At 47.9% G+C, this 21,770-nt stretch overlaps 1 protein-coding gene across 4 annotated transcripts in view; it reads right to left on the bottom strand.

The window, feature by feature from the left end:
• The window catches only part of RIMBP2 (RIMS binding protein 2), a 234,448-nt gene that overhangs the window by 10,592 nt on the left and 202,086 nt on the right, over positions 1-21,770 (bottom strand). For 3 of the 4 annotated variants that reach the window (XM_030939961.1, XM_030939963.1, XM_010354984.2), the window contains 5 exons: positions 21,085-21,243; positions 15,340-15,448; positions 7,035-7,216; positions 5,485-5,653; positions 907-1,010 (listed from right to left, as the gene is read on the bottom strand). In XM_030939961.1, coding sequence (XP_030795821.1) covers positions 907-1,010; positions 5,485-5,653; positions 7,035-7,216; positions 15,340-15,448; positions 21,085-21,243 — 723 coding nt within the window. Of the gene's footprint in view, positions 1-906; positions 1,011-5,484; positions 5,654-7,034; positions 7,217-15,339; positions 15,449-16,304; positions 16,348-21,084; positions 21,244-21,770 lie in introns of those variants that run through there. The other variant, XM_030939962.1, reaches the window with a different exon arrangement.

The following is a 21,770-nucleotide window of genomic DNA, read 5'->3' as shown; positions in this document are numbered from 1 at the left end:
AAGAGATGGGGGTTTGCCATGTTGCCCAGGCTGGTCTTGAACTCTTGAGCTCAAGCAATCTGCCCACCTCCCAAAGTGCTGAGATTACAGGCGTGAGCCACCGCACCCAGCCTGAACATCACTTTATTCAGTGTCTATTCTGGGCCAGGCTGCAACCCTGAGTCAGGTGGTGTCAAACACGCCTCACTGCCCTCAGGAGTCCAACCGACCCAGCACATTTCAGTTCACAGTCACCAAGCAGAACATGGAAACAGAAATCTAGATGATATTAACAACCAAACACGTTTTCTTTCTAAATGTAAAAATGAGGGAATATAGTTGGCGAACCAATGGCTTGTCAGAGAGCGCCAAGTACTGTGTAACCTGGGTTCACATACATCTGGTCATCTCAGCTGGTGGCTGCAGAGACTGGAGACCCCATCTCATTTCTGAAGGCAGCGGTTTCAGCCTTCGAGACACCAGGCATCCCAAGCGGTGCTGGGCGACGCAACCTCACCTATCACTGCTTTCCTCTCTACTGTTCTGTTCTATGTGTGGGGCCTACTGCTTTGCTTTTGTTTGCTGACCACATGTGATGGGCTTTTATTTCTCTCCCAAAGATGGCCCTCAGGTGGCAGCACCATTAGATGTGGATGACAGATTGCTCTCTCTGTGGTGGCACAGGAAAATCTGGGCCACAGGGACAGGGCTCGTCAGGGGCTGGCCGTGTCCCTGGGAATCCCATGATTTCTCTCCTGCGTGGCCATGTCTGTATCAGCTATCCGTCGGGTTGGCAGCCCTTCCTACGGATGGTTTGGAGAGAAGGAATGAGAAGGGGAACACACGTGGCCTCTGTGTGGTGTACCACGAGGGAAGGGATGGGGTGTGGTTTTGTGTCCGTCATGAAGCACAGTGTTTGGCTGGTACCTCAACATCCACGTTGGGCGAGCTTTCTCTGGGGTCATAGTCATACAGGGCCACCATTCTCCGGGTTGATACTGAATGATGCCTGCCACTTCTTCTGCTTCTCTCTGTTCAAATCACAAGCGGGGAAGAAAGCCATCATGATGTTATTTCAAACTTAGTGGCGTCCCCCCTCCTTCCGTGTCACACAAGGCCAATGCAGCTGCGACCTGGCATCGCTATCAGGGCCTCATGCTCCCGGGCACTCACATCAGCCAACGTCTCTACTTTGGGTCAGTCGTCCGGGACTCCATATTCTTACGTTTTTGCTGTAGTATGGTTTCTCCCCCTTAGAGTAACATAAACATTTTCCTTCCTCCAGTCTGTCCATTAAGCCAGTGAGACTCACATGAAGCACAGGGCTCTCAAACAGCAAATTTAGACGGCTTTGGCCAGCACAGGGAGGCCGTAGCTCGTGAGGCCCTGCACAGTGCACGGTTGTGACCATTGCTCTGGGAAAGCCCCACAGACACTGTTTTAAAAGTGCCTGTTTGTGTAACCGTGGTGGCATGACAAAATCAAGTCATGCTCCCCTGAGTGGAGGCAAAACTAAGGCACCGTCCTCAGGAGAAGCATGAATATAAACAGGGATGCCTTCTCCACCCAGCCCTGTGGCTTCCCCCATGCTGCTTCCCTGGCATCCTTCCACTGTGGTTTAGCAGTGGCCGTGGAGAAGAGCCCAGCTCTGCACAGTCGACTTAGAGGTGCATTCCCACAGCCTGGCTCTGTCTCTGCCACAGATGGGGGCCTGGGCGTCATCCCAGCACACTCAGAAGCAAAAGAAGGGGCTGAAGAAGAATTGCCCTAGGCTCTGCCCAGCGTGAGCGCTCCACAGAGATAACAGGTGAAAACTCTCGGGACGTAAGGAGGCCTCAGTGGAGAGCCACAGGACCTGGCCCAATCAGGAAACCCCTGTCAGACTGAAGGTGTGGGGCTGGGAATGACTTTCCTCCTGGCGAAAGTTGGCATTTGTGTGTTTCTTCTCAACACGGCTACTTTCTGCTCACATCTGATTTGGAGAATTCCAAACATGCAGATGAACACCATCAAAGGCAACTATCTTAACGGCCGCTAAAGTCAGCGATATGGCTTTTCAGTGGCTTTCAGCAGGTATAGGGGCCACTTGTGTAGACCTGCAAAATTCCAGCGATTACTCCCCTTGGGTTCTGGTTACAAGCCACTGCTGTAGTTTACAGGACGCGCACAAGCCTCTGTGCACGTGTCCTCTGTCAGACCTGCACATGTGTGTCTCCTTGCATTATGACCTCACCCAGAGGTTAGTGTTTCTCAGCATTCTTCATGTTACAGGGAATGTTACAAGTATGACTTTGGAAAGGTGGCATAACAACATACATGTACTTCTCGCTGAGGTAGAACTTACATACACTAAGGCTCTTTCTAGCGTGCAGTACTTTACTTTGTGATAAGCACACACGGTCCAGAAACCCCACAACAATCAAGATATACACCAGCCATGGTCCTCTGTAGTCACTTCAGCCCAGGTAACCACGGATCTGTTTCCTGTCCCAGACTTTGGCCCTTTCCAGAATGTCACTAAAAGGGACTCATACAGAATGTAGCTTTTGAGACAGGCTTCTTTGGATGATGCCTGAGATTCACCCTTGTCACTGACTGTATCAGCAGTGGTTCTGTTCCATTGCTGAGTAGGCTCCATTGTGTGGGGCGCCTTCAGTCACCAGCTAAAAGCACCTGAATTGTTTCCACATTTTGATGACTGTGTCATCAAAACATCAAACATATTCATGTACAGTTTGTGTGTGTGTGAACATAAGTTTCCCTTTCTTTTGGGTAAGTGTATAAGAGTGAAGTTGTTGGATTGTATTGTGCATATATAAGTGCATATATAACTTTATAAGAAACCAGCAAACTGTTTTGCTGAGCAGTGAGGCCATTATCCACTTTCACCAGCAGTGCAGAGGTCCACCTGGCCCACTTTGTGCCCACACCTGCGACGGCCAGTCGTTTTAATCTTAGCCATTCTAAGTGTGTGTGCATTGGTTTCTCAGGGTGGTTTTAATTTGTATTTCACTGGTGATGTTAAGCATCTTTTCATGTGCTTATTTGCCACCCACATATCATCTTTGGTAAAAGGTCACTTAAATATTTTATACATATTTTTATTGGATTGTTTCCTTACTGATGAGTTTTGAAAAGTCTTTGTGTATTCTGAACGCAAGTCCTTTTCCCAAAGGGTTACTTGCAAGTATTTTCTGCCAGCTTATGGCTTTTTATTCTGCACTTTTCCAGCGCAGAGTATTTAATTTTGGTGAAGCCTAACATTGACTTTTTCCTTTTATGGATCATGTTTTAATGTCCTGTCAAAGAAATCGTTGCCTGATTATTGTCAAGTTTTCTCCTGCGTTTTCTTCTGGAAGTATTAGAGTCTTAATTTTTATACTTAAAAGTATGATCCATTTTTATTGAAGTTTTTAATATGGTGAGAGTATGGGTTAAGATTCATTTTTGGCATATGGATGTGCAGTAATGCCAGCGCCAGTTATTGAAAAGAGCATCCTTTCTCTGTTGAATTGCCTTTTTACCTTTGTCCAAAATCACTGGACTCCATATGTATTAGTCTGTTTCTGGACTTCATTCTGCCCCATTAATCTACGTTTCTATCCTTTCTCCAACACCACGTTACCTCAATTAGCTTACCTCTACAGTAGTAAGCTTCCGTTAGCTTACGTGAATCTTCCAACCTTCTTGTTCTTGTTGAAAATAGTTTTGGCTATTCCAGTTCCTTTGCCCCTCCATATACATTTTAGAATTAGCTTGTTGAATCTATATAAATCCCGGCACAGATTGTGAATGGTCTTGCACTGCATCTGTAGGCTACCTTGCGGACAGCTGACATAACAATATTAAGTCCATGAATATGATCTCTCTGTCCATTTATTTAGGTATCTGATTTCTTTCCTCAGTGTCTTCTGGTTTTCATCATACAAATACTGCACATGTTTTGTTAGATTTAATGCTAAGTAGTTCATGTTTTGTTGTGTCATTGTAAATGGCACTACTTTTAAAATTTTTAATTTCTAAATTTTCATTTCTCACATATGGAAATACAACTGATTTTTGTATATTGACCTTGTATCCGTTGAGGTTGCTACACTCCATTTGTTAGTTCTAGGAACTTTCTTATCCTTTGAGATTCCTTGAGATTTTCTAAGTAGATTTCCATGTCATCTGTGAATAGAAAAAGTTGTATTCCTTCCCTTCCAGTCTGTACGCCAGGTGTGACTTTCCTTCACCATGTCGCCCTAGTTATGACCCCCAGTATGATGTGGAAAAGGAGTGGTGAGGGCCAAAGTCCTTGTCTGTGCCCAGTCTTAGGAGGATCGCATTCAGCCTTTCACCATTAAGGATGATCGTTTCTGGCGATGGCGGGGGTGGGGGGGGGGGCACGTAGATATATCAGGCTAGGTTCCCTTGGCCATCCACATTTTAAAAAATGGAATAAAAAACATTTAATCTAATTGATAATATAAATCAAGTTACCATTCCTTAAAAGAAATTCTTGTATACTTTCTGGGTCTGTGGTGTACAGGGCCTGTATTCTCTTCGAAACAGGGTTAGTCCGCTTCGGGAAAGAAGATCTTAACAAAAGTGGATAGGGGGATAAAGGGCTCAAAGATCCTCAATCTCATGGGTTTAATGTGGGCGATATATTCACACTAAACCTTGACTATTAGATGTGGATTCTATCTTGAGATGATGCGCTTATTAATGCCAAAAAAGGTTGAAATGTTTTGATTTTGTGATTATCCTTAAAACTATGTATAGTGTTTGAAGCGCTGAATTTTGTCTTTGAAGTCTGATTTAGAAGTTAATCAAGTTTTGAAGTATTAAACCTTAAATATGAATGCTATAAAACTGATATCTCTCTACAGCATTTTAGAAAAAATAGAGGCTTTTTTTGAGACAATAGAGGCTTTTTAAATGAATACATTGTCATTGTACATGGAAAAAAATTTAAAATTCATAAATGTAATGTTGCTTAAAAATCACTGAAAATAGTTTTGCTGCATTCTCACGGGTGCTTGCAGACTGGCTTAAGATAAATGAAGGAGTTTCATGTCTACCCAAACTAAAGAGAAAAGAGCTTTTGTGCCTCTTGGATAAGCAAAGGTCACCTAAAGAATGAAAGGCACAGCACTCCCCTGACCACCCACTGAAATTTATTGTAGACAGGCTGATGTTCAAACCATATTACCAGAAGGCAGCTAATCATGTGTTTTCTAGATGTGATGGATTTTTTGCAAGCAAGACTGTACTTCATCACTCATCAGATCATCTGTGTCTTCACATTTATGTACGTGTGTCCCTAAAGCACGCAGACTACTGGCAGTCCTGGTTTGGAGAGTGGCTTTTGCCCAAGAAAAATCACTGGTCAACATTTACATGACTTTGGCATATTTAAATGATGCAACTTGGGGTCTCCTCGTCACCACTTGCCTCTGAGCAGCAGGCGTTTTGTGCGATACAATGCACAGGAAAGGTCGAATAGGGGTTTACGCTTACCTATTTTCTCCACAGGTGTATTCAGAGGGAGAAAGCCCTGTCTAAGCAGCTGATCCATCATCTCCTCGTCATCTGCTTGTATTTCAGAGACCATGTTACAAGGAATAAGGCCAAGCCGGGCACAGGTTTCCCCACGGTAGAATCCATCAGCGTCTTTATCACCATAAACCTAGAGCCGTGGGGAAAAATAAATCAAGCATTGTAATTGATTGGTTCAGAAATACAATAGTCCCACTGATGGTGAGTGAGTATAGTCAAAAATATATTTTAAATATAGTTTTAAAATACCATAGATCACCTGCATAGGTCACCCACGTGTATGCCATAGATGTGTACATGTAACCCTCGCTCTGTGACTGACTCAAGAGCCAGTTTTTCATCTAGCGTTTGGACAACCTGACATTCTTCTCACCAGGCAGGGGGTTTGCTTGGATGAATGCATGTATTTAAATTCACGCACATTAAAAGGGTGCGTGATGAGACCCCACTCGACCAAGAAGGACCAGGTAGGCTGCACAAAGCGGTGTTGCTGTCTGCCTGAAATGGGTTCCTATGTAACAAGATAGTGCCACACAGCAGGCATTCCAACCATTCTCAGGTGCCAACTCTCAGGACCCTTGCTGAAACTGCAAACAGGGTTCAAGGCCCTCTGTCTTTCCCCTCTCCTACTGAATGGCACGCTGTCTCTCATTTTCCCTACTTAAAACTCACAAGGCTCCTCTTCTCTCAGAAGGCTGGATCTCACGCCTGTAATCCCAGCACTGTGGGAGGCCAAGGCGGGCAGATCCCTTGAGGTCAGGAGTTCGGGACCAGCCTGGCTATCATGGTGAATCCCTGTCTCTACTAAAAACACACAAAAAAATTAGCTGGGTGTGATGGCGCGCATCTGTGGTCCCAGCTACGCGGGAGGCTGAGGCAGGAGAATCACTTGAACCCGGGAAGCAGAGGTTGCAGTGAGCCGAGATGGTGCCACTGTACTCCAGCCTGGGTGACAGAGCAAGACTCTGTCTCAAAAAAAAAAAAAAAAAAAAAAAAAAAAAAAAAAAACGGCTGGCTATCAAAGGGATAGGAAACAGCCTCCATCAGGCGTGTTAAAGAACTAAGGCATGGAAGCCCCGCCTCTAGCTACTGATGCTCCCTTCTTCCCTTTATCCCTCCCTTTTCCTCTCCCTCCTTCCTTTCTTCCTTGGCTGCCTGCTGACTGACAAGTGTTGTTTTAAAATTTGGAGCCTGTATATTTTTCTCAACAACATAGGCCCTAATAGAATCCAGAGTTCACAGGACATATTTGGGTGTTTGTGTGCACACAAACTGGGCAGACGCTGGAGAAGGCACTCTGCAGAGGGCAGGTCCCTGACCGTCACAGCACCATGCCACCTCCTCCTGTGCCCGCTCCCCGTGCCTCCCCCACGGCCTGCAGAAGGCGGCTGACATGTCCCACCCATGACCTGCAGGAGTCGTCGTATCTCTAAGTCACCAGTAGTCTCTGCCCCCGTGACCCAGACCCGCCTCAGGGGCTGTTGAAGCTGCCCCAGGCGGCCGTCCCGCACCTTGATGATCTGGCCTTCTTTAAAGGGGAGCTCCTCCTCTGCAGCATCTGGGTTTGGGGACATGGTGAGCGGGTCGTAGTCAAAGAGAGCCACAAAGATCCGGGCCGGGAGCTCTTCGGCACCAGGGTCAGTTTCCGACTCTTCATAGAAGTCTGGAGAAAGGCGGTCTCGCCCGTAATCGTCTAAGAGCAAGTGGGGGTGAAGAACAGAGCGGCAGTGAGCCTAACTGAGGAGTGCACACAGGAAATGCAGCTTTGGAAAGCAGTGAGGATGGCAGCAGTTCCTTGACTTTCGTCTTTTTTGTGTCTTAACATGTAGGCAGAAATAGATCAGGAGGTCTAGCTCAGATGAATTGGAGAAGCACATAACTACACCCACACTCTGTACCTGGCCACACTGTGTGTGAAAGCACTGAGACAGGCCTGGGCCTCGGGGGCCTCCCCAGAGAGCACAGGCTGGGGCAGGAGCTGCCGCGGCTCCAGGGGCAGGATGGGCCATGCTGGGGAGTCTTACCAGGACCCACACACTCTGCAAAATGGAAATCTAAGCACAACCCACGTTTAAAATACATTTGTATGTTAGTCAAAGTCCATCGAGGTGACCAACTGTTCACTTAGGTAAATACGTAACTGGCAACAAACGTATCTTTATTACAGTGAATTAATAATTTCCTGGTGAACTGGGTTTCAACTCCATATACTACCCAGCTTCTAAAAGTTGTTCTTTTGGACTAGAGGAAATGGATACATTCCTAGGCACACCCAGCCTCCCAGGATTGAATCAGGAAGAAATTGAAACCCTGAATAGACCAATATTGATGAAATGAATTCACTGCTGAATTCTACCAACGTACAAAGAAGAGCTGGTACCAATTCTACTGAAACTATTCCAAAAAAATTGAGGAGGAAGGACTCCACCCTAACTCATTCTGTGAAGCCAACATCACCCTGATACCCAAATCTGACAGACACAACAAAAAGAGAAAACCACAGACTAATATCCCTGATGAACACAGATGCAAAAATCCTCAACAAAATACTAGCAAACTGAATCCAGCAGCACATCAAAAAGACAATTCACCATGACCAAGTAGGCTTTATCCCTCAAATGCAAGATTGGTTCAACATATGCAAATCAATAAATATGATTCACCACATAAATAGGACTAAAACAAAAACCATATGATTATCCCAATAGTGCAGAAAAAGCTTGCAATAAAATCCAACATCCCTTCATGAATAAAAAAACCCTCAACAATCTATGCATTGAAAGATGTACCTCAAAATAGTAGGAGGCATCTATGACAAACCCACAACCAATTTATTGAGCAGGCAAAGGCTGGCAGCATTCACCTTAAGAACTGGAGCAAGGCAAGGATGCCTGCTCTCACCATTTCTGTTCAACACTGGAGTGCTAGCCAGAGCAGTCAGGCAAGAGAAAGAAAGAAAAGGCATCCAAATAGGAAATAAGAAGTCAAATTATCTCTCTTCACTGATGATATGATTCTAAACCTAGGAAACCCTGAAGATTCTGCTGAAAGGCTCCTAAACCAATAGACAATTTCAATAAAATTTCAATGTATAAAAATCAGTAGCATTTCTATACACCAATAAATTGTTCAAACTGAGAGCTGAATCAAGAATGCAATCACCTTGACAATAGCCATACACACACACACACAATACACAGATTACGTCTAACTAACATGCACAGAATATTTCTAACCAAGGAGGTGAAAGATCTCTACAAGGAGAACTACAGAACACTGCTGAGAGAAGTCATAGATGACATGAACGCTAAAATATTCCATGCTCATGGGTTAGAAGAATACATATCATTAAAGCAGCCATATTGCCCAATGCAACCTACAGATTCAATGCTTTTATTATTATTATTATTATTATACTTTAAGTTCTAGGGTACATGTGCACAATGTGCAGGTTTGTTATGTATGTATACGATTCAACGCTATTTCTATCAAACTTCCATCATCATTTTACATAGAATTAGGAAAAACTACTCTAAAATTCATATGGAACCAAAAAAGAGCCCAAATAGCCAAAGTAAACTTAAGCAAAAAGAACAAAGGGCGGTATCAGATTACCTGACTTCAAACTATACTATAAGGCTACAGTCACTATAATAGTGTGGCACTGGTACAAAAACAGACACACAGACTAATGGAACAGACTAGAGAACCAGAACTAAAACCACATGCCTACAAACATCTGATCTTTGACAAAGTTGAGAAAAATAAGCAATGAGGAAAGAACTCCCCATTCAATAAATGCTGCTGGGATAACTGGCTCGTCACATGCAGAAGATTGAAACCGGACTCCTACCTTTTACCATATACAAACATTAACTCAAAATGGATCAAAGATTTAAACGTAAGACCTCAAACTATACAAATACTGCAAGGAAACCTAGGAAATGTCATTCTGGACATCAGCCTTGACAAAGAATGTATGGCAAAGACCACAAAAACAATTGCAACACAAAAATTAACATGCATAATTGCAGAACTTCTGCACAGCAAGAGAAACTACCAACAGAGTAAATGACACCCTACAGAATGGGAGAAAATATTTGCAAATTGTGCATATGATAAAGGTCTACTGTCCAGAATCTGCAAGGAACTTAACAGATCAATAAGCAAAAAATGACTCCATCAAAAAGCAGAGGACATGAATAGACTTCTCAAAAGAAGATATGCACGCAGATAATAAACCTATGAAAAAATGCTCCACATGACTAATCATCAGAGAAATCCAAAACAAAATCACGATGAGATACCATCTCACACCATTCAGAACGACAATTAAAAAGTCAAAAAATAGATTTTGGGGTGGATGCAAAGAAAAGAAACACTTACAAACGTATATACCATTGGAGGGAATGGAAATTAGTTCAGCCACCGTGGAAAGCAGTTTGGAGATTTCTTGGAGAACTTAAAACGGAACTACCATTTGACCCAGCAGTGCCATTACTGGGTATATACCCAAAGGAAAAGAAGTCATTTCACCAGAAAGACACAGGCACTCACTATGGTGATCGCAGCACTGTTCACAGTAGCAGGGACATGGAATCAACCTAGATGCCCATCAACAGTGGACTGGATAAAGATGTGGTGCGTATACCACGTGGAATACTACGCAGACAGAGAAATGAACAAAATCATGTCCTCTGCAGCCACTGGAGCAAATTAACACAAGAACGGAACACCAAATACCTCATGTTCTCACTTATAAGTGGGAGCTAAACATTGGATCCACATAGACACGAAGATGGGAACAACAGAAACTGGGGACCACTAGACGGTGGAGGAGGGAGGGGGCAAGGGCCGAGAGACTCCTGACAGGGTGCTATGCTATCTGGATGATGGCATCATTTGTACCCCACAGCTCAGCATTCTTCACTATACCCATGTAACAGACCTGCACATGTACCACAGTGAATCCAAAATAAAAGTTGAAAGTTGATTTTAAAAAGTCAAAACAATTATTTTGGAAATCCTAATACATACGCCTCTATATACATATGTATCACTGAACATCATTAGATATATGTGTGCATGTATGTATGGAGAGAGAAGGCGGGGGAGAGGGAACTGACAGATAATATTGGTCTGATCATGGGAGGTGGTCTCAGAACACCATCATGGAAGCAAGTGAGAAAGACGCCAGCTGGCAGCAGAGAGCACAGGATTGGGAGAGGCAGCCCAGCCTGAGCTTCTGTCCCACCACGAGGAACACAGGTGGTGGGACGGGAGGACACAGGTATGTGGAAAAGACAGGACAGGTGGTAGAGAAAGAACCAAACGGATCAGCCTCTTTCACCAGAAAAAAACACATAGTCTAAAAATAAAAAGTGTTTTGGTTGCAGGAAACGTTGAATTTTAAAATGTAATAAATTGTTTACATTATTGAGATTTAGTGTCTTTTTTGAATGCCTAATCTAAAATGTAATTGCTGCCAGGGAACAAAACTTTTCCACAGCAGGCTTCATTAATTTCTCCATGCTATTTTGATTTTGTTGATAGTCAGTGAAAAAACCTGATGACTTTTTTCTGGTTTCAGGTGGTATCCAAGTTCAACAGAATGTGAAGCGTTCCGTGGCCTCTACAGCGGGCACAGCTGTGCAGCCCTTTCTCACACCCAGGGATGACGGTGGAGAACAGCTGTGGCTGCGTGAGAAGGATGTGCTTTCCATTCTGCCGGAGATCTGCTGGAGGAACTTAATGACCATGTCAGTGTGATCTAGTGAATGCAGTTCCAGGTACGGAAAAATGCCGGTGGAGGAGAACCTCTGGCTACAGCATTTTCCAAGCAAGTTCTCAGCACTTTCCAGCTGAGTTTATGTGGCAAGTTTGTGGCATCAAAATGTGCAGAGGGGTGAGGGGTGAGGGGCTGTGGTCAGAGCCTAGAGAGAGTTGGGGGTGGTCGACATCCCCCTTGAAAATCTTTCCAGTCCCTCCTAGAGCCTAGGGAAGAGTGCGTTTTCTCAGTAAGTGGCTTATGGTCAAGGACCATGATCTGCAAAAACACATCGTTTTGTCTTCAAGTCCAAACTCACATGCACCATGCAACTGGCCACACCACGGGAGGCATTTAGGCAGACACCCCAACACAGAGCTGCCTGAGGCCAGTCCTTGATGAAGGCTCCTTCCAGAGAACTGCCCACAGTGTCACGTTGTGTTGGGGGAAGACAGGTGTGGGGTAGAGGTGGGCAGAGCACTTGGAGTTGAACGTATGTGAATAAAGTCATGTGTATGCGGTGACTCCACCGTCCGCTCCTCCAGAGAGGATGCACTGGATGTGTTATGAGCACCGGACCTCGACAGGGAGAGAGCAGCGGCCTCCCTGGAATGTGTCCCTGGAAACTTGGCTTCACTGCAGGCTGGACTGGGCCGTTGGGGGTCCCTTGTCCTTGGTGGTGGCAGGCGAGACTGAAAGCAGCACTTACCTGCAGCTGTCCGTCCGACCCTGGGGGGAGTGGGCACTGCCTCCCATCCTGCTGAGGAAGCGCGCTGGCCCAAGTGGTCTGCTAGGAGGAAGGGTGTGCATATCACGTGGGAGATCAGGGCTCATGCCTGGCTGCCTGGGTGGCCTCCCAAATCCACCGGTGCCGTGAGAATAAGCACCGTTTTCTACAGGAGAGAGGTTTCCCTCACTACCTGGCCCAGACCAACCGCCCTCCCTGCTACTGTCCATTGTAATTTCTGTGGAGATAAAGGGAATTATCTATTAAACAGAGTTGACAGCTTTTGATTTTTTTTTTTTCTTGCAGGGAAACCTGAAGAAAGGAGCTTTCCTTTTTAAGGGGCAAAGCTTTGTCAACAGAGTTAATTTATTTTTCCTCCCTGAACACGAAGAAAATGTGCTGTACTTTCCTCACTTTGTAGGCTCAGTAGCCAAAATAACAAATAACAAAAAAAAATGAGAGAATACAGAGGAGATATTCAGAGTTGATTCCTAAGAATAGAATCCTCTTAAACACAGTGCTTCGGTTTTAGAAGGATGAACCTGCAGGCCTTCCGTCTGACAGGTCAACAACTAGATAAATGCAAAGACCAAAAATTATAAAGGATAAAAGCCAAACCTAATCAAGTATATATATGAAGACATCTATCAACGTTGAGATCTCTTTATGCTAATTATATGGCTTAGAATTTACTAGATAGGAAGCTACATAATTTTGTTTTTTATCATGAAGGACATTTTTTAAATTTTGGAAATCCAAAGAACCTATTATATTATTTTTTGTTGTAGGTCCACTGCTTATTAAAAATAGGAAGTATATGGTTTACAGACTTAATTTCCTCTGAAAAAGAAAAGTAATGCTTTTGAAATGTAGCAGATTTCTAAAATACTGTTCTCTAATATTTTCACAAGAAAAATCCAATTAAGTAAATGAGAACTAGAGGAACATCCTGTCTGTTCAGCTGTCACTGATGGTCATTTCCCAAGGCTCTTTGCCAGGGCCGCCTCCTCAGGTGGGTGACAAGCACCCACCACTTCTGTTTCCTTCTGAAACCATCATAAGTGCCGAGATGTGTGTTTGTGTATAAAGTGGTTTTCGTTATTTTTGTGTGGTTTCCTGGCTGGCTACGTGATGAGAAGTCAGCACAATGAAAGCAAATCTCTCATAGGTTTGTCAGTTAACTCTTTTCCGAGTTACGTTCAGAGGCTTTTTCCTTGTTAAGGTGTTGACATAGAATTGCTCTTTCGCCCAATTTCACAAGTGTCCTCCTGAAATTAAGACACATATGCAGCCTTTGGAACTCCACAGCTGCAGAAAAATCCAGCCAAATTGTCGCCTGCGACTCTGACAGCAAGGGTCACCCTGGCAAGACTGCAGGCCCAGGATTGGTTTCCTTTGACTTCCTGGCTCAAGTGCTGATTTGTCACAGCACAATTTTCAGTTCTCAGTCCTAGGAGATTGGCATAGAAGACCCAACATGCCTCCTCCAAAGGACGTCCTTTCTGAATGGCCACAGAATTAACTTGTCAGTGGCTACCCCATCACCAGGTCATTTCACTCATTAAAGTTACCATCAAGTGAAGACTCGAAAACTCACCCTAACCAGAGAGAGAGAAAGAGAGCCTTGAACAGGAGGACTGGCCTTTTCCCCACCTCGTTTCTCAAGACAGGACATCTCAGACAGAGAAAGCCAGAAGAATCTATTTATTAAGCTTCGTAGTTCCTCTGGAGGGACACAAAGTGAATGAAGATTTAAGAGACATGCAGTAGGTTTAGAATACCTGAAAGGAATCTGGGCTCCACTAACCCTGCTAGTTGATCTGTAGTATGACCATCAAGGTTCTCTGAACCTGACTGCATCTTTTATTATTCAGTTAACTGAAAATACTGTTTCCTACGGACCTTTAACACTGCATGGAATTTTTACTGGTTAAAGATAAAAACAATCTAAAAACTGTAAAGATGGAAAAGGAAATTTTTTTGTCTTACTGTTTGAATTGTACAAGGAAGAAAAAGTCTGGGCCGGGCACGCTGGCTCAAGCCTGTAATCCCAGCACTTTGGGAGGCCGAGACGGGCGGATCACGAGGTCAGGAGATCGAGACCATCCTGGCTAACACGGTGAAACCCCGTCTCTACTAAAAACTACAAAAAACTAGCCGGGCGACGCCTGTAGTCCCAGCTACCCGGGAGGCTGAGGCAGGAGAATGGCGTAAACCCGGGAGGCGGAGCTTGCAGTGAGCTGAAATCCGGCCACAGCACTCCAGCCTGGGTGACAGAGTGAGATTCCGTCTCAAAAAAAAAAAAAAAAAAAGAAAAAAAAAAAGAAAAAGTCTGGCAGGACACAATTTAAAAAATCTATTTGCTTCATGAAGCCTGTCTTCATTTTGAGTTGACGGAAAAGATGACCAGTTGCCTTTTAAACTTCAGCTATTTCAGTGAGATTCCAGGTGGATTTTCAGGGGCTAGACTATCCAGAAGTTATCCTCCTTGAGCCCTGTCATGCCAAACCAAGACGGTTTCTCCTCATCTATTTCTGTGGTATCAAGAGTTCTCCTTGCATTTGTGTGTGTGTGTGTATCTGTGTGTCTGTGTGTGTTTTCATAGAAGCCTGGTTCCTCTGTGCTGATGACCAGCTTCCATTATCTTATGCATAATACTTTTTGGAATTCTCCTTGCTATGATTGATTCCAATAATAGAAGTATCCCCTCCGCAGATTGATTAGGATGGCCAAAACGATAGCTTTCAGCATGGCTGGCTGAATTCCAAAATGTCAGGAAGAGAATGGAAACAGAATGCCCAAGGATGACTCATGAGCAGGGGAGGTGCCCAGATGGATGTGGGGAGTGTGCACTTCAGGGGCGCACACAGCTGCACGGTGTCCCCAGCACTTAGCTCTGCTGCCAGTGTGTCTTCTGCAGACAGACAGCATTCCCTCTGGCGGGGCTCACAGACCCCCGAGGCACGCTGACATCCAGCTTCTGCACCTGCCACAGGCTCTGACCCTGAGTGTCCCAGGGAGCCCGCGCCAGGACGAGGGAGGCAACACAAGTGGTCCCTTCAGTGCTTACCCTGTGAAACTCTCCAGGAACAAATCAGCGGGGAGAACATGGATGTAGAAGGCCAATTTGATATTTCAAGAATACTTACAAATAGCTTTCATTTATCTTGTGCTGTTCCTGCCTTCTTTTTTGCCATAAATAACAGAGTGTTCTGTGCTTAGCTGAAAATGCTACTCCTAGAATTGTGTTCATGCTTAGATGGAGTAAGCAGCCACATGCTCCGCAGCTGAAAGACAGAACAGCAATGATGGAGCCACTAACCGATGGATGGGACTGTCACGGGCCGGGACCTCTGAGGACCAGCACTGCCGCGGGGAAACCTCCGGCCCATGTGATCCACCCGTCCTGCAGAGGCTGGGTTCCCTAAAATCTGAAGACAAAACAACAACAAAGTCATAAGTCTTGCCAGCATTGGGCACTGAAGAATTCAGTTAGCCAAATCAAGTGGGTTGAGAAGCAGAATCTCTAAAGGCAACTAAACTTAGCTTTTAACTGAAAGGTTAGCTGAATGGCCTGGGAGAGAACAAAGCCATGCACCAGCACCCCACACTCTACTCGGAGCCGCTGCTGGGTGCATGGTGGGGTGAGGGCAAAAAAATTCCTTGTAGGGAGTCTCTTTTGGTTGCTGCTGCTGGTGCTGAATAAAAAGTTTTGGACCAAAGAGACAATGGCTTGAATACATCTCGCCCACCTTGGCTCCCTGGAACACTTGATCCCCTCCTAGTCTCCACATGCCCCCCCGCAGCTGTCACAAAAGTGCGGAAGACACTGCAGTTCCACCTGTCCTGCTTGTGTGAGAAACCTCACACACAACTCAAAGATGGAAGTTTCTGCATTTTATCAGCTTCAAAACTCAACATTCTACTCCTAATCTGAAGATGCTGGTAACATTCCAGGACTCAGACGGGTCGCCTTTCTGGCTAAGTTCACCTCTAAATTCACCTTCAGATCAGGGTTAGGATTGACTAAAGACAATCACAGCAACACCTTCTTCTTGCTAGTAAGTAAATGGAGTGAGGAAGTTCTCAGGAACACAGGTGTGAACGGCAGGCAGGGAGTCTGGGGATGAGGCATGCCTGCTGCAGAGCCTGCAGTGGGGCTGGGGAGGCTGCGGGCTGCGGTGGGCAGCTGAGTCGCCGAGGTACGGATCTCGCACCTCTCCTGGGTGGGCCCATCGCAAGCACACGGCCTCAGACCCAAGGCCTGGCGCCATATGGATGGCTCACCTGTGTTTTCAATGAAAAGGTCAGCATGACAGGAGCAAATGTTCTGAAAAGAGGACACAATATAGAGATGAATGAAGCCTTCAATGAATCCCTACGCTCAAAACCAACAACAAGCCCAGACGGCAGGGCCGGCGGGGAGAAGGCTGATCATGGAAAATGCATTCTGGAAACTGTGGGCACGGAAAACAAATGGGAAAAAAACAAAAACTTTAGAAACAATATGCAAAAAAAAAAAAAAAATAGATTTCTTCAATCATTGTTCTTTTTTTTTTTTTTTTGGTTATGGATGAAGGTCAAAAAGCAATAAAAAAACTCCAAAATAACAAGGAAAAAAACCCCTCGACAATACTAGTAGTCATAAATAAATCCCTAAGGATCCCTGTGCACACAAACGTGTTGCCAGACTTTCAGATAATCACACTTCAGCTAACCCTTAATTAAAACTTAGATTCAGTTGTCCTTTAATTCAAGCAGCCATACTCATTACTGATTCTGGGGGGTGGAAATCATTACTCTAAGCAAGGTAAAGAAATCTTCAGCATGGTCAAAAGGTTGGGAAGCAAATGGGACTTGAGAAAGCAAAAATGCAGGGAAAATGAAGACAGCCAGCAAGAGAGTCCCCAGGGATGGACACCAGAACCAACAGAAAACCAATGACAGAATGGAACAGATTGGTTTGGCAAGTGGCTGTGAAAAGGAAGTGCAGGTCACACACCAGGGGGCCTTGTGCGACTCTGGGAGGTGGCTTTGCGTGGGGGGCAGCTGCCCTACTGTCGGGCATGGTTATGCTTTTCTTCCAGACACCCCGAAAATCTTGGTGCTCAGTGGGCTCGCCCCAGCCGTGCTTCCTGGGGAGCGGCCTCTCCGGGCTGGGCTGGGGGTCGTCGTTCCTGAGGACGCCACCAGGGCCCACCTGCTCCCCAAAGTCCTCCTCGACGCTGCTCTGCCGGGTCAGCGTCCGCCGCCGGGCCAGCAGCGGCCTCAGGCCCCTCCTGCAGGGACAGTGGCCAGGGCCTGGGCTGCACGTGGCCACGGTGTTTCCAAAGCCAAACCGTGACTCCTCCTCTTCACTCCCACAGTCCAGGCCGCTGTCCGGGCTCCGGGTGGCCGAGCGACTGAACCGACAGCCCCTGTCTTCCAGAAGGAAGTCCTCCACGTGGGGGACGGCCCCTGAGCCCCTGTGCTTCACCGAGAACCAGGAGCCCCGAGGGGCCTCATCACCCCTGCAGGGCCGGCCGGGCCTGGGCTCTCTGGCCAGCCCCGTCCTGGCCCTGGGGGACGGCCCTGCACCCTGTTTGTGCAGCAGCCCACAGCACTCTCCGTCCTCTTCCGCTACTTCGGGGATACTGAAAAGTCTCTTCCTGTGGGGCTGGTGGGGAAACTCGGGCTCCCAGAAAGTGCCTTCAGAGGTCCTATGCTCAGTGCAGTCCTTACGGGGGTGGCGTGCCAAGAACAGGCGCGGGAAAGACAGTGTGTGGTCAGCATGAAGTGGGGGCCGGGGGAGGAAAGAAAATATAGACAGAATTAGTCCTGGAGGCAGTGAGGAGTGGGAAGCATGCGTCTACTCGGGCCGGGGGCATGCCGTGGAGGGCTCTGGAATGAAAACAGAATGGGTTACGGGGCTGGTGCAGGGTGCAGGCCGAGGCAGAGCACAGGCAGAGCCAGCAGGCCGGGCAGGAGCCAGCACCATGCATCCAGCCAAGGAGAGGGCAGGTCAGATTCCGGCAGCACATCAGGCCCCACAGTGCCCGCGGGACCGCTGCTCTGGAGGGTGGGTGTGGCCACGGTGCCAGGGGAGACTGCCCGGGGGCTACGTCCTCAGAAACCCTGAGGGCAGCTGCCACTGGAGGCTGACCGTGACTGGAGACAGTTCACCAGACAGGGAGCCTGACCTGCCCCTGTCCATCCACTGGGCCCGCTTCCCTTCCAGTGCTCAGCACCCTCTGCAGGACTTTCTAATTAGGCCAATGTGTCACCCTTCTCCCTGCTAAGATACAAGCTGCGTGAAACCACGCCATCCCCGGCCCCACCAACAGTGCCTGCACACCGTCATGCAGAGTCTGTATCAGCAGAGGACTGGTCTGCCTGTCTCCTCTGCATCCTGCATTCTGGGGTCCCTGAGAGCCGTACCTGAGCCATCATGGTCTCTAGCGGGTGGCACGGGGCTGGCCGCACCAGGAGCTGCTTAACCAGTGTCCATGGCTCTTATACTGCCCGTCTGCATGTCAGCACTCTCTGCTGGGAACAGCCCTCAACTCACCCTCTACCCGAAGAGCATGAAGGACTCCTGACTGGTGTCTCCTTCGAGGGGGCTTGGCTGACCACCCAGGTAAAGCGTGCCCCTGGGTCCCGGCCATCAGCCCTGGGGACGCTCAGTAGAGATAAGCCACATGGGCACAGAACAGGGCGACTTGTCTGTCCCCCCTCTGGCTGTGGGCCCCTTGATCTCAGGGACCATGTGGGATTTGCCTAACATGGGGTCTGCCATGGGCCTGGGACTTGGCCATAAGCCAGGTGAGGAGGCATTGGGGTGCACACTCTGCCGCTGACAGCTCTTTCCCTTCACTTTCTGCAGATTCGGGGGCACATGAGCTAATATTGGAGGGAATAAGGACATCAAAAACAAACCATCTTTAGAGTAAAGGCATGGCAACCCCGGACACTTTCCAAGGCAGGCGGGATGAGTGAACCAGGCCAGTGGGGGCCGAACACCTGCAGTGCCCATCAGGGACCCAGCTCTGCCACAGCTCCTCACTGCCACGTGGGAACGTGCATGCCGAGTGGCCAGATCTCTGTACCACATCTTGTAATTTCTAAAGAGAATCCAGAAATCCAGAACTGCCTACACAATTTCTTTTTTTTTTTTTTTTCCGAGACGGAGTCTCGCTCTATTGCCCAGCCTGGAGCGCAATGGCGCAATCTCGGCTCACTGCAACCTCTGCCTGCCAGGTTCAAGTGATTCTCCTGCCTCAGCCTCTTGAGTAGCTGGGATTACAGGTCCGCACCACCACGCCCAGCTAATTTTTGTATTTTTAGTAGAGATGGGGTTTCACTGTGTTGACCAGGATGTTCTCGATCTCTTGACCTCATGATCTGCCCACCTCGGCCTCCCAAACTGCTGGGATTACAGGCGTGAGCCACCGATCCCAGCCTCCTACATGATTTCTAAAAACTGACAACACTCTGTGAATGGGAGAGGGAGGCTGCTACCATCCTGGCCAAGCCCCAGCCCTGGTGATCCCCGTTGCTAAGAGGTGGAGGGGGTGGAGCTGTGCCTATGGGGGTGGGGCTCAGCCCAGGAACTTTATGATGAACTTGCTTGACCCTGGGCCACCTTCTGAGGAGAGAAGGTGACGTTATTTCTCTGCTAAACAATTCCCATGAAGCCCCATCCCAGGCTCTTCCTCCATCAAAAGGAAAGGCATCAGGGGCATGGGAAGACCAGCTGCCCGCCTCACCCGGCCAGACTCATGGGCACTTTTTTGGAGCTCCTGGCTCTGGGGTACACAGAGGGGTCCTGGGGTCAGACTGGACCACTCTGCAAAGGCCAGTGTGAACCTGCTCCGTGGTGTCACCTGGGAGCGGGGACGGAGGAGCTGCCGGGGATAGCACGTGCTGCACCATGCAGAGTTTGCATAGGGATCTGGCATGTTCTTTGGTGACAGGACATCCCCAAGGCCCTGCCAGGGGCCTTTGCCAGGAGAACATAAGTCAGTCTTGTCTATGCAAGTAGGTACCGAGTCGGCAGGCCAGATTTGGATGAGCCTTCTGTCCACCATTCAAAATGCACACCCTGTGTTCCTGGAGAAAGCAGTGCTGGGAGGCTTCGTCCTGGGGAATTTTCCTCTCCAAGGCCTTTTTCATTTGGAAAACCCACAAAGCTCCTACCAATGGCTCCCTCTTTGTCTGTCTCCCCATTAGGCTGGGACCTGCAGAGGGCACCCCTTGGCCTAGCACAGGGCCTGGTGCATAGAGCTGGTCATCCCGCACTGCCCTGCAGAGCACATGAACGCAGGAGTCAGACACCGGCCAGTGACTGCAGCAGCAGTGGCCAATGTCTCCCCAAGGCCAGGACCAAGGGGAAGCCACGTGGATGGGAAACCCACCCTCCTTGGCTCTAGAGTGCCTCAAGCTCAATATCCCTGCAGGTAATCTCCCGTCGACCCCTTGCTGATGGCCTCTGCCAGAGCAGAAGGGAGAGGGTCTAGCGGGAGGTGGTCTGAGTAGGTGCGTGGAGCCTCCAGCCTATCTGCGAGGCTGGTGTCATCAGATGCGGGACAGCCCTCTCTCCACACCCATCTCCTCCAACCTCACTGTGCTTGACTCCTGCCCACCGCCAGGCAGGGCCACCATAGTGCCCTCCTTTAAGGAGCTCCCTGCTGACCACACCGTCCCGACCTCTGCTTTAGATTTAGAGGCTGATTCACGCTCTCTCGGCTGCCGATTCTCTCTCGAGGTGAGACTTAAGGCTGCGGAGGCGGGTCTTCTTTGTTCTATTCCCCCCACTCCTGTTCCTGGCACAGAGCTGGGTGCCCCCTGGAGGGTGTCAAATGGGTTCTTCTAAACTCCCTTACCCAGACCTTTTGGCCAAGAGCAAGACAGGAGTGTAGGTAATTCCCGAATGCAGATTCAATAGTGAGAAAGAAGCGAATCCAAATCCGAGGGCTACTGGTTGTAGGGCAAGGCCCCTCTGGAGCCTGCCTCACCAGCCCCAGCAAAGGGACGTGGATGGAGCTACTCTGGGGACGGAGTGCAGGGTCCCCCTTCCCCGGCCGCTCACCTTGAGGGCATTGTGGGATGTGCTGCTGGGACGCCTCCTTCCCCCATCTTCCAGCTGCATTTCAGAATACAGCTCCTCCTCGTCCTCCTCCATGATGTCTGAGAGGTCAGACCCCCGGCTGCTCTCCGTGTGGTACTCATCTCCATGGCAACAGTGCGGCTGGGGGCCAAGCAAAGGGGCTACTGAGTGGATGGCTCCTTCCGCATCCTACAGGAGGCCAGACTGAGCTTTCCAACCCTTTCCCTGCTTTGCTGACTCTCGGGGTTCACAGGCCTAGAGATGGGCACAGGGTATGTTACTCGTTCTGGAAAGTGAGGCTGGATAGAGGATATACCCACCCTCTCTGCTGAAGTGGCAGAGACAGGATCAGCGCAGGTCTCTCAGCTCCAACAGGTACAGAAACACCTGAGCTCTGGACAAGACAGAAAACCCACTGGGGCTTATAAGATACGTGGGCAGAATGTCCGTTTCTGGGCACCCTCAGCTTCTCCAACTTATTGGCTGGACAAAGGCTCCAAACTCTGGTGACAGTGAGGATCAGTGCACACCAGGTGTACACCAGATCCAGCATTGTGTCAGAGGGGCAGGGGGATAGTGGTAAGGTGGGGTGTATATGCACCATAAAAAGGCACTTTGGTTTATAAAACATGCCATGTTGTTTAACACACACGCGCAAACGTTGGCAG

Source organism: Rhinopithecus roxellana, chromosome 10, assembly GCF_007565055.1.
Source record: "Rhinopithecus roxellana isolate Shanxi Qingling chromosome 10, ASM756505v1, whole genome shotgun sequence".
NCBI lineage: Eukaryota > Metazoa > Chordata > Mammalia > Primates > Cercopithecidae > Rhinopithecus > Rhinopithecus roxellana.
Note: the sequence above shows the minus strand (reverse complement) of the source record. Positions and strands in the feature narration are given on the sequence as shown.